At 41.0% G+C, this 12,828-nt stretch overlaps 1 protein-coding gene across 1 annotated transcript in view; it reads right to left on the reverse strand.

Moving 5' to 3' along the window:
• Positions 1-1,108: 1,108 nt before the first annotated feature.
• wrap53 (WD repeat containing, antisense to TP53) overlaps positions 1,109-12,828 on the reverse strand; it is a gene marked incomplete in the record, with an annotated part of 41,958 nt that continues 30,238 nt past the window's right edge. Inside the window, 5 exon segments of the mRNA XM_037684194.1 lie at positions 1,109-1,509; positions 4,692-4,835; positions 4,911-5,014; positions 5,455-5,666; positions 11,845-12,068. Coding sequence (XP_037540122.1) covers positions 1,284-1,509; positions 4,692-4,835; positions 4,911-5,014; positions 5,455-5,666; positions 11,845-12,068 — 910 coding nt within the window.

The following is a 12,828-nucleotide window of genomic DNA, read 5'->3' on the forward strand; positions in this document are numbered from 1 at the left end:
GCATCCCTACAAGCTAATCCTAGCATCCCTACAAGCTAATCCTAGCACCAATACAAGCTAATCCTAGCATCCCTACAAGCTAATCCTAGCATCCATACAAGCTAATCCTAGTATCCCTACAAGCTAATCCTAGCACCAATACAAGCTAATCCTAGCATCCCTACAAGCTAATCCTAGCATCCCTACAAGCTAATCCTAGCACCAATACAAGCTAATCCTAGCATCCCTACAAGCTAATCCTAGCAAACCTGTAGATTAGCTAGGATTGTAGGGTTAGCTTGTAAACTAACCCTAGCATCCCTACAAGGTAACTCTACCAAACCTACAAGCTAACCCCAGCCAACCTACAAGCTAACTCTAGCGTCCCTATAAGCGAATCCTAGCAAAAACTAGAACCTAATCCGAGCAAACCTACAATCTAATCCTAGCATCCCTACAAGCTCACCCCAGCCAACCTACAAGCTAACCCTAGCATCCCTACAAGCTAACCTTAACAAACCTACAGGCTAACCCCAGTAAAACTGAGTAAAATAACCTAAACTAATTACTGGAGAACTTCTTTCTTCACAAGTTTGTGGGAAAGCTGTCTTGTATGAAACTACCGTAATCTGTGTTGTATAAAAGGATGGGGACAGCTGATTTAAACCATAAAGTCTTTTTTCAGAGTTTTGAAGATTCACCTTAGATTGAATCTATGTAGGTGTGTTTATTTTAACTCAAGTTAGAGGCTCAAATGTGTACCGGTAAATATGGGTTTAAAATGACCTCGATACAAGAGTCAATCTGGGTTTAAATAAAGAAATGTGGGTATTGTTTTTATAGTTCTGGGCAGTTGGCTGAGTGGTTAGAGCAGTCGTCCTCCAATGTAAGAGTTGGGAGTTCGATTCCACCAGCAGTCACAAGTCAAAATGTCCCTGGGCAAGAGCCTGAACCCTTCATTGCCTCCGATGTGTGTCCCATCAGTGTATGAATGTGATAAAGCTCTGATTATTCTTTGTACAGATCTAGTAGAGTGCTGTATGACTGGGTAAATGAGGGCACAGATTGTGTTGTAAAGAGCTTTGAGTGTCTTAATAAGATAGAAAGGCGCTATATAAGTACAGTCCATTTACAGTTTATTACAATCTTATAGTTGTCTCAAGAAAAACATAATTTTTTAAACAATGCTAAAAAGAAAACATTCAATAACCCAAATTAGCTTTTTACAAACGCAAAAGTCCCAAAACAGCCTTCGCAGATCAGTCGTTCCTAAATCTGCGTTCCTTGGCTGTAATGCGAGAGCTTCACCCCTCCACCGCTGCCGTGTTCTGGTCCTGGTCCCCCTCAGCAGGAGGCCCGAGTGGTCCGGCCCACCACAGAGACAGAGTGTTGTCCTGCCGGGTCTCCTGCTTTTGCGTTTCCGCTCCGTCTACCTCGGTGTCGGAGGCAGAGTCGCCCCCGCTGTCACCGGGCCCCGGGAACTGCCGCTGGCCGCTGGATGTCGCCAACAGAGGCATAAAGGGATGAATGCTGGGGGGGTGGCAGAACCAGGGAGGGGGGAGATTGGATAGAATTTTTATAATGAAGAGAGCACAACACGTCTAAATACTACCAGAAGATGAGTCGTTTATCAAGCACGGGGATCGGATTACATTAAAAGATGTTAATTAATGTTATTCATCAGCTCCTTCCTTTTTAATTTGAATGTACCTGTTTTAGATAAATGGTTTCCTATTAGTGATAATTTTGGACTTTTAATTAAGAAGTTAATCTGATAATGAAGTAATAACATCCACTAAAAGGTAACTCTTAAAATAAGAAGCTGCTCTCCCACTGAAACACATTTGGATATCATGATTTTCTGTAGAAGAAATAAAAAAGTTGTGTACAGTTAAACAGAGCAGGACACTTGAGTCCGCTCCTCAAAGTCTGAGGCCGTGGTTCTCAACCAGAATGCCCCCTCCGGGTGGGATGGAGCGCGAGATGGATAGGCAGATTGAGGCCTCGTCCCGAGTAATGAGGGTGTTGATTCGGTCAGTCGTAGTGAAGAAAGTGCTAAATGGAAAGGCAAAGCACTTGACTTAGCGGCATGTCTTCGTTTCAACCCTCACCTAAGTCATGAGGTTTGGATCATGACCGAAAGAACGAGATCCTGGATACAAGCGGCTGAAATGAGCTTCCCCCTTGTGGTGGTCAGGCCTTAAGAGACAGGGCGAGGAGCTCCGTCATCCAGTTGGAGCTCGGAGTAGAGCCGCTGCTCCTCCACATCAAAAGTTGAGGTGGTTTGGGCATCTGATTAGGATGCCGCCTGGACGCCTCGCTTTAGAGGTTTTTCTGGGCACGTCACATTGACAGGAGGCCCCGAGGAAGACCCAGAGGTCAGTGGAGGGATTGTGTATCTTCTCTGGACTGGGGACACCTCAGGGTCCCCCCAGGAGGAGCTAAAGGGTGTCGCTGGGGAGGTAAAGGTCTGGATTTCTCTCCTGGAATGGTTGCCTCCGTGACCCGACTACAGATAAGCAGTAGAAGCTGGAGATGGTGAAATATTTTCTAAACAGTTCAAGAATCTGGAAAAATCTCAGTTCAAAGGACGAGGCTGAAAGTCAGTATTTAATGGCCGTGATCTTTGGGCCCTCAGGGGCCACTGCATTAAAAACAGGCCTGATTCTGTTCTGGACACCACTGCATGGACTCAGGAGTAATACTTTCACAACAACAAATTTTGCTTGGCGATTGTCTCAGAAATTATTGTGATAAACGATAATAATGTTTGAAATTTGACAATTAGCAATTATTGTCAAATTTAGGAAGAAATGTTTGTTAATTTTTGCAAGTAGTACCTTTTTGACGACCGGATGGCAGTATAAGACTGTTTGAACCGAAGGATGGATAGTGAGGGAGCGAGCAGCGTGTCTCTTTAAGAAAAATGGGAGGGAGGCCCCTTGACGTGACATGGGCTGTCTCGCTTTACTTTTTTCCGGTTCTCAAAATGGCGGACGCTCGGTGTGGTTTGAGCTCTTTAGCATTTGTCACACAAAGCTTTTAATAAAAATCAGTAAACAAGTTCTCAGCTTCTTTTTGCAGAGAAAAACAACTTTTTACACGAAGGCACGGGTTTCAACCGTGAATTTTGGAGCTTCAACAAGACGGAGGACCGAGACAAACGTTTTCAGACTAATGAAAATGTTGTTGTTTTTTAAACTATAGACACTATGTCCTCCAAACTAAAGAGGAGAGGGGTCAATCAGCCTGTTAACAGCAAAAAGATTAAAAGCATGCCTCTCTGATGGTATAGGGGTGCATTAGTGCCTCTGAAATGAGCAGCTTACACAACTGGAACAGCTTCATCGGTGCATTAAAAACAATATCTCCTCATATCCAGATGTCTTGAAGACATTGCAAAAACCACACACTGCATCCATGACAACAGCATGGCCTGGTAAAAGAGTCCGGGGGCTGAAGTGGTCTGCTTGCAGCACAGACCTTTCACTATTTGAAAACATTTGATGCATCGTTAAATAAAACAATCCAGCAAAGACGACCCAGGACTATTGAAAAGCAAGAATCTTACCTCATAAGAACGAGACAGTTTCCCTTAAGTTACTTATCTTGGCAGGGCGCTCGTCTCTTCTGTGATACTTGTTGACGGACGGAGAAACCTCTGTGAGGTGCGGCGTGTGTGCCAATGGTCGTCAACATGGAGGGGTGAAGGAAACGGCTCTATTGCATTATAGCTAGCGCGTCTGTATTGCGTGCCGCTAGCTTAGCGCTACGTCAGTGCTGGCAGTTGTTGACGGGGGTGGAGAGAGTTCGATAGGCAGGGCGGGGCACCCTCTGTGAATAACAGTGGGGGAAACACTGGAACATTCTCCTCCAAAAACAGCTGGTCTCCCCAGTTCTGACATTTACCGTAATTTTCGCTGTACAAGTTGCACCTTTTTCCATAAATGGGCACGTCCTGCGACTTATACAGTGAAGCAACTAATATACGTTTTTTTCCATATTTATAACCTAAGTTTTGGACGAGATTTGACGATTTCATTCATTCTGACATGGAAAATATTGAACACTACCATTTTCAGCCACTAGAGGGCCCTCGACTAATATGGCAAGCCAATTGTCTTATTAGTAGGTAAAAGTGGCTATTAATGAGACACTTGGCTTGCCATACCAAGCCACCTTCATCTCGCACCAGAACTCCTGGGTCAAACGTCCAATCAGCTGCATTTCACCGTGCCGCCCAGGCGAAAAGCAGCTGATTTGACCATTAAAGTGCATTTATTAAGGAAAAGTTCAACTGAGACACACCTTTACTATGATGTCGAGCAAACAAACAATTGTTTTTAGGTGGTTATCTTAGTAAATTCTTGTTAAAGTCCTCCCTTGCATGCTCCCGTGGCCACCATTTGGCAGCCAATCCATTTTTGGCACAACTCCGGCCTACATGTCCAGGTTGTCAGCGGTGACACATAATAGATGCGACTAATACGACAAAGCGACTTATTTATGTTTTTTCCACTTTATTAGACATTTTTGGACTGATGTGACTTATATGACCTATGTGACCTATATGGCAGTGCTACGTGTATGGTGGCAAGTATGGTACATTCCATTTTTTATTTATTTTTTATCAAACTCTTCTATCCATAATAACTTTTAAAGCCTATTTTACAACAACTCTTGAGCGTCATCAGCGAGAGGAGCGGTTCTACCTGATGCCGTTGGTGCAGTCCCAGTGGGCCCGGAACCGGAGCTCAGGCTGCAGGAGATCTTCGTTACCATCAGGGGGCGCCGTCCGAGTGTCCCAAACCGACACCGCCCCCTCCGTGTCTCCGCTCAGCAGGTACCGGCCGCACCTGAACACACAGCAAGACAGAGTTAGGACGCAGCCGAGCTGAAGCCGGGGTTCTGATCGGGGAGGGTCGGCTCACTGGTCCAGGTCGAAGTAGATCCGTTGGTTGGTGGCCACGTTCCTCTGGAGAGAAAACACGACTTTTCCCGGTTCTCTCAGGTCCCAGCACAGAATCTCCGGATCCTACAGAAGAGATTTAATTCGGACAGTATTTCATGTTACCGTGACGCAGACAAACGCGTTTGAACACACGGAGAACATTTCTGTCAGTTCCATTATTTTCCTGTAAACAAAACTTCAGTAAACGACTGCAGACGTGACATGTTAGTTCGTCGTTTCGGGTTCTGTACGCATCAAACTGCCACGGCCCGGATATTTAACACGAGCAATTATACTTGGAATATAATTAACAGTTTGATGCAAATCTAGACCAAAATAAAAGTCAAAGCAGGAGACGCGTTGTGCAGATTCAAGCTTGTGTGACACTTCGGTGAAAACACTGTAATGTACCGACGCCTAATTAGCTTCAACTCGTGTTGATTTTTCCAAAACTACACGACTGTGTCTGCACCAGCTCCACTCCATGAACATATGACACTGTGTGTGTGTGTGTGTGCGTTGACCTTGCGCCCGCCGGTGTACAGGTAGTTGCCATCGGGGGAGAAGAGCAGATGGGTGAGGCCTCCGTGGTGGCGGGTGGGCAGCAGGGCCAGCAGGGTGCCGTCCTGACAGGAGTAGAGGCCGGCGCACCGGGAGTACGAGCCGCAGGCGTAAACAGCCTGACACGGGCTGAAGCTGAGGCAGGAGATGATGCCGATCTGGCCTTGTTTCTTCACTGCAGCGGCGACAGGAGAGTGGCGCTTAGCACAACGTTTGACCTTCGACACTTCACCAAACCGTCGCTGTTCAGACGTGCTGAAACGAGACGGTCTGGCAGCTCCTACATTTCCTCTTTATAAGATTTTTTAAAATTTAGAAAATACAAAACGTCAGCTCACATTTGTATCACCTATTTCTTCTGTGGATGACCTTTTGTTTCCAAACCGTCCTTCTTGCTACTTATAATAAATCCTTACAGCAACAATTTCCAACGTCCTGACTTTGGTGCGGATCCAGACCCAACAAGTCGATTCTGAACCGGCCCACGTTATATTGCCTATCTGATTTAAAAATGATAAACTAAAGAGCAACAATAAAGTCCATCCTTTGAGGGATGCACGATATTATTGGCATGGTATCGGCTGATATTAGTGATAAAGTTAAATATCAAACATCGGCCATTCCATCAAAAAAAACCTCACCGATATAAAAGGCTTCTGTTTTAAGTTAAATTTTAATTTAAGAAACTGTCAAGTATATCTATTAATGCACTACTACTTATGCACTTTTCACTTGTCGCTTGTGGACAGGTTGAGTTTAGATTTGTGAAAATGTACAAATTTGCACTAGGGGTGCACCAATTGCAGTTTTTTGCCCGATCACCGATTTCTAAAAAAGTCTGACCTGCCGATTCTGATTTTGGCCGATACCGATATTGTTTTATTGGCGACACTGTCAGGTGTTATAAGGTCACAATGCACCTTCAATTTTTCAATTATTGAAAAACTTACCTTTGAACAATATCCTAGAAACGACACAAAGTTGTTTTAACTGACCCAGGTAGTGCTCTGAAATTTAAATGAAGTTCAGACAATTGTCGTTAAAACTAAAAAAAATCTGTAAAATCAGTTTCTCGTACAAGTATCGGACAATTTCCGATTTCCCAAAATTAAGGAAATCGGGGCCGATAAATCGGAGCACCCCTAATTTGCACTGTTCAAGTGTTGTCAATGTGTTAGAGAGTGTAAATGTCATGAATAAATTTGACATTAAACATAATCCAAGTTGAAGTGTTGCATCATTTTCAGACCCTTTTTGGCATCTACATTTGGTATCAGGCCAAACTGACAAAGACCATGCAGAATAACGTAGTATTTTAATTCCACAGCAGAGAAAGTTATATAGTCTCTGTAAGTAGGTCGGTATCGGTTATTGGCCAAATAGGTTTTAACATTGGCATATCTGATATTGGCCAAAAATCCAATAATTGTGCATCCCTACATTCTTTGTTATGGCACCACCAACTAGTTGAGGAACCTAGCAAAACTCGGACTCAGCATCTAATAAAAATTACAGACTAGCTCAAGATCATGGGTCACACTCCTCCTACCCTTCAGGAGCTCTTTAACCAGGTGGTTATTTCTCTGGCTAACAACATCTTAACTAGAGCCTGACGGATATGTCAGTAGGGTCAATAATTTAGGCTGAGATAGGCGTTTGGGAACCTATCGGTATCTGTGATAATTGTCCCATTATGTGCCAATATAAACATTTCTAATTTTCACCCCTAAAATGGTAAAGCCAGCCATAATTGTACAATGCATCCAGCAGAGGGCGCATGAAGACAACCTTCAAGTCATGGCTGTTCACTTAAGTTGCACTTTCAACGCAGACGAAGCAGTGAGTAATACTGTGTAGCGTATTTTGCTGAACAGAATATGCTCAGTTTATTTTAACTGATCTGTAAAATAAAAAAAACAATAATAATAACTTCTCTTCAATCCTCCAACTTCTTTGTCATTAGCTACATGCCTCTCAAGTTAGCAAGCTAACCTTTAGCTAACCTAGCATAGGTTATTCCTTGTAATACTTTATTCAGAACAACAACGTAGAGGTAAAATATATCAGTATCTATATTGTCCACTAGGAATGCGCGATACATACGGTACATGGTAGAAACGATAGAAATTTAGCCTACGATAGAGATCTGTCTTCTACCGGCTAACCGCAGTAATGCTGTGTCTGAAGTAAAATCAAAGTTGTCAGTTTAATCGTTACTTTTTTAGTTGAAAACTGTGCGTAAGTGGTGTTAAAGTCTTTTCTTTGAGAGCTAAGTAGCGAATTCGGACGCATGCGCAAAACGCTGAGTTCCGTCGAAAGTTTTTTTTTCCCCGTTGAAAGTTAAAGTAAGCGTTGGTCAGCTTTAGAGAAAGCTGCTCTCTGATCTGTAAAAGAACGCCGTGTTGTGTGATTTTACTGCGAGACCCTCTGGTCACAGACTCGTTTTGTGTCAGCTCTCCTTAAAGCGGAAGGAGTCGCCCACTAGAGGTTTGGAGGGTGAAGTGTTTCAGTGTAAAATGCTGCTCTGTTGAAGTTCATTTCTTAAGTGAGAAGACTGGAAACTGTTGAGAGTTAACAACATATTCTTTTGTTTAAAACATATGACTAAAACTACATTTGATATATTTCGCACTACAAGAAAGAAGCCTAATACTTGATTTGTTTATTATTTAAAAACTCTCTGGACCTAGTCGTGGAATTTTCTTAATTCAAAATAAATGATGGCAAAAGGACACCCTGTGCTTTTAAAAAATTCCTATTGCAAGTTTTATACCAAAAACATATTGTGATATATATCGTTATCGCCACTCTTCACAATACGTATCGTGATATGAATTTTATGCCATATCGCACATTCCTATTGTTCACAACGAAATGCATTGTCTGAAATCTTTACTTCTCTGCAAAAAAAAAAAAAAACTCTGTTGTGGTCACTAATAATGCGACCTCACCATATGTGACTGACAGTTTAAACAATGAACAGGAAAGGGTGGTTCTTTGTTAAAATTATATTTTTGTAACACACTTGATAACTTTATGGTGAATAGTGGAGGACAGAAAATGTGAATGCACGTTATCGACAGTCGCCTCTCCCAATATCGATCTTCTTGCGAGTATTTTGAATACATTTGTTGTCAAAGCTCAATCCTGGACTTCTGAATAATTATTTCAAGTTATTTTTCTAACGTAACAACACAACGAGATGCGTTTAATCCTTTGTTTGTGTAGAATGGTGTGGCACCGATGAGAAGAGACAGTTCAAAGGTTCAGGTGATACAATCGGAGAGCGTGACTGAGGAAGAAGAGGTTGAACCGATATCAGAAACTGTAGCGATGAAGCACGACAGGTTGAAGCTTCGGCCTCTGTCGGCGTCAAAGTAAAGCGGCGCCACGATGTCATCTACTTTAAAACAACTTCATAAACAAAGTTTTCAAACAGTTATTTTTGTGAAAAAGCGGTAAAAACATGAAAGTTTAACATTTAAGTTATTTACCCGACAACATTTTGTATCAACGTTCGGGCAGACTGACGATTTTCACACGAGGTTCATCTGTTTTTAACTTTCAGGGCATCTGTAACTTTTATTTTATTATGTTGAGGCATAAAAACTAATTAAACTGATCAAATTTAAGTGAAATTATTTGTAAAAAAAAAAAAAAAAAAATGCTTTACAAGCAAACCACAACTTTCGTTGAAAGTTAATGAAATTAAATGGATTTGCTGCACGTTGGTTGTTACAAAGCGACGCAGTGGTACAGTGGTTAGCACCGTCGCTCAGAACCTTTCTTTGTGTAATTTTCAGGTTCTCCCCAGACCAAAAACATGCACGCAAGATAAATAGATTAAAAATAAAACTGTCCCCGGTGAGAGTGTGAATTTCATTTATCTTTATATGAAGGACTTGGGTCCTGTTCAGAGTGCCCCCCCCCCCCACACACACACACACACACCACCGCCCACACAGTGACCGTTGGAGCTCAACTCCAGCTCCTTCACGACCCAGAAAAGAAAAAGTGGGTAAAGAAAATGGAACCCTCACCAGCCATAAAGTTAAAAATAGATTTGTAGCTCGCCTGCATTTGGATACTAATATATATATATTTTTAAATTTTATTCATATATTATTAGTAGTATTTATATTTATTATTATTTATATATTTATCATAATTTTATTATTGTTTATGTTTATATTATTGATTTATTTATATAGTATAAATAAATAAATATTTATTATTATTATTTATATTACTGTTTATGCTTATATTATTTATTTATATATTTATCATTATTTATATTATATTTGTATTATTGTTTATGTTTATATTATTTATTTATTTATATAGTATAAATAAATAAATATTTATTATTATTATTTATATTACTGTTTATGCTTATATTATTTATTTATATATTTATCATTATTTATATTATATTTGTATTATTGTTTATGTTATTTATTTATATATTATTACTATTATTAATATTATGTTTATATTATTTATTTATATATTTATTATAAATAAATATGTATTTATTATTATTATTTATATTACTGTTTATGCTTATATTATTTATTTATATTTTTTATTATACATATTTATTTATTTAATATATATTAAAATATTTATTTCTATTTATTTAACAGATATTGCGTTCTGAATAAAACGTGCATTGGACACTTCATTGAAGCAAACAAGAAAACAAAAGCGACATCTCGCCGCACGATGACGTTCATCCGCTGACATTTCCAAACGTTATTGTTCCGCGCCAGAACTCTTCACGATGTTGGCTACAAAACAATCACCCGCATAAACCGTTAACATCAGGACCTCGAACATCTGTCTGAAACGAGCGGTAAGAAATCCATCACAACAAGCTTCTCTTTGGTAACTGTCTGCAGATCATAATGAACAGACTTCTCGTTGTTCTGTTCAAGGAGACGTCAGCCGGGGGGACGAGACGGCGAGCTGTCAAGCTGCTGCAGCTGATTTCAGATCAGCTTTTTCCACAGTGTCCCTCAGAACAGAGAATTAGTCTGAGCGATTAATGTTCCTGGAATACTGTTAGAAATGTTCTTTACCAACAGTTTTCTAACCGTACTCGGTCTTTTAATGCCACCAGTTGGTGGAATTAAAATTGAATACTAGAAAGTTCCTGGACGACGGGGACTACCAGGCTGCTGCCAGTTTAAATTGATGATTTGACAGTACTACGTGTTGGGGTTCACTCGCAGCTACAAGTAAACCAAATTTCAGCTGCATAGCTCTAAAAATGACTGAACTATCAAAATTTTCCCTTTTAGCTAAGGCGGCCATATTGGATTTTTAATTTGGATTCAGTATGTGATGGGGAATGTTCTCAGCTATAACCTCACCAAATTTCAGCTCTGCATGTGTAAAAATAGCTGATTTAAGGCCATTTAAATGTAGCTTTGGTGGCCATCTTGAATTTTTAGATTTGAATTCGGTATTTAATGGGCATTGCTCTTGGCTATCAACACACCAAATTTCTGCTCAATGTCTCTAAAAATGGCTGATTTTATGTATTGTTTCTTTTAGCTCAGGCAGCCATCTTGGATATTTGATTTGCAGTCAGAGTCTATTAGGGATCGTTCTCAGCTGCCTACCAGTACACCAAATTTCAGCTGAATAGCTCTAAAAACAGCGGAGTTATCATATTTTTCACTTTTAGCTAAGGCGGCCATCTTGGATAGTTGATTTGCATTAGCAATGTGTAACAACTTGTTCTCAGCTACAACCAAACTAAATTTTAGCTCGGTATCTCAAAGAATGACTGAGTTATAGTCAATTTTGTGTTTGCTGAGGTAGCTGTGGCAGCCATCTTGAACCAAAATGGCTCCAAACGTTAATCAGTTCTAGAGAAACATCTGACGATTCATTTCAGAGTTTCAAACAAATCCAACAGTGACTTTCTAAGTTTTCTTCAGGGAGCTCTCCGCTCAAAGTCATGTGACCTCACAGCAGCCGTTAAGTGCGAGGAGGGTTCCGTCAGGCGTTTTGTATGGGAAATATGGCGTCTTCGTTTGCAAATGACGTCGCCATGGTAACCCAAAACGCCAATAAAAGTAATAGCACATCATGGCGCCAAGCCGGTTGCTTTGATATAAAATTTGTGGGGGTACATGTTGCGGTAAAGCTGACAGAAGAGTAAGACATAAAGTTAAGAAACCCGACGTCAGGTGGATAATAACAGGGGGCTGCCGCAGTCCCCAATAAGCTGCAAAAATCACTGAAACATAACGACTTTTATTCTTAATATAAAGAGAAATCAACAACTTTTGTGTTTACACAGCTAGTTAAGTGTGGACCTTTCAAAGTAAAGGTCAACAGACCTAGAGTGGGCCGCTCCTCACAGTCCCTCCCGGGCCGCTCCGTGTAGAAGACCCGAACCATTTTCTCGAAGCCGCAGTACAGCTGCGCTCCGTCCGGCGAAAAGCAGAGCGAATGAGCCGCCGTCAGCTCGTCCAGGTGGTTGTAGGGTCGAAAGCTGGCCCGCACTTCACCGTAAAACGCGTCCCACACGTGCACGGGGTTGTCGCGGCTGCTGCTGGCCAGACTGAAGAAGACCAGACGAAGATGATGAGACCAAAAGGGCAAATTTATGAACACGTCTGAGACTGACAGGACAGTTGATTACAAACAAGGTACTGAGGCTGTAAATCTGGACAGGCACCGATTAAAATATAATTTTTATAGCTACATAAAATTGTTAAAAAATCTAGAAAGTTCCTAAAGAAATTGTGAAGGCTGCACAAGCAGCTACTGCTCAAAAACACACCTGTTTGCAATAATCTAAGCTACAAATATAAACTGTAAAAGAAGCGTAAAACCAACAAAGATTAATAAACAAAACAAAGAGAACAGAATATGGCAGGTGGCTTCCTTATCAAGGTCATAAATCAAGGTCAAAGTTAAAACAAGGTATTTTTGTCCCACCCATGACTTCTTGTCTGCTTAATATTATTTCACAAAGCTTTACACACCATCATCATCACTAGGTGGTCAAGGTCATAAATTATTATCATACCCCATCAACAAACTATTACGCAGCAGTACTGTGGTGATGCATCTATGCACGGAGTTTTGTTGAATTGTCTTTGTTCAGCAGGCGTGGTGGCCCAGACGAGCAAAGGCCTTGTAACACACTTGACTTAGATTTGTGACCTTGAACTTGAAGCTGGTGCGATTAAAAAAAATTACACGTCATGCCGTCTAGCGGTGTCACAAATTTGAACTAAGTTCTGTTAAATTATCTTGAGCGGATCAGAAGGTATGGGTAGAAAACACCTTGATTTATGACCTTGACCACCTAGTGA

Source organism: Nematolebias whitei, chromosome 1, assembly GCF_014905685.2.
Source record: "Nematolebias whitei isolate Nwh7 chromosome 1, NemWhi1, whole genome shotgun sequence".
NCBI classification, from domain to species: Eukaryota; Metazoa; Chordata; class Actinopteri; order Cyprinodontiformes; family Rivulidae; genus Nematolebias; species Nematolebias whitei.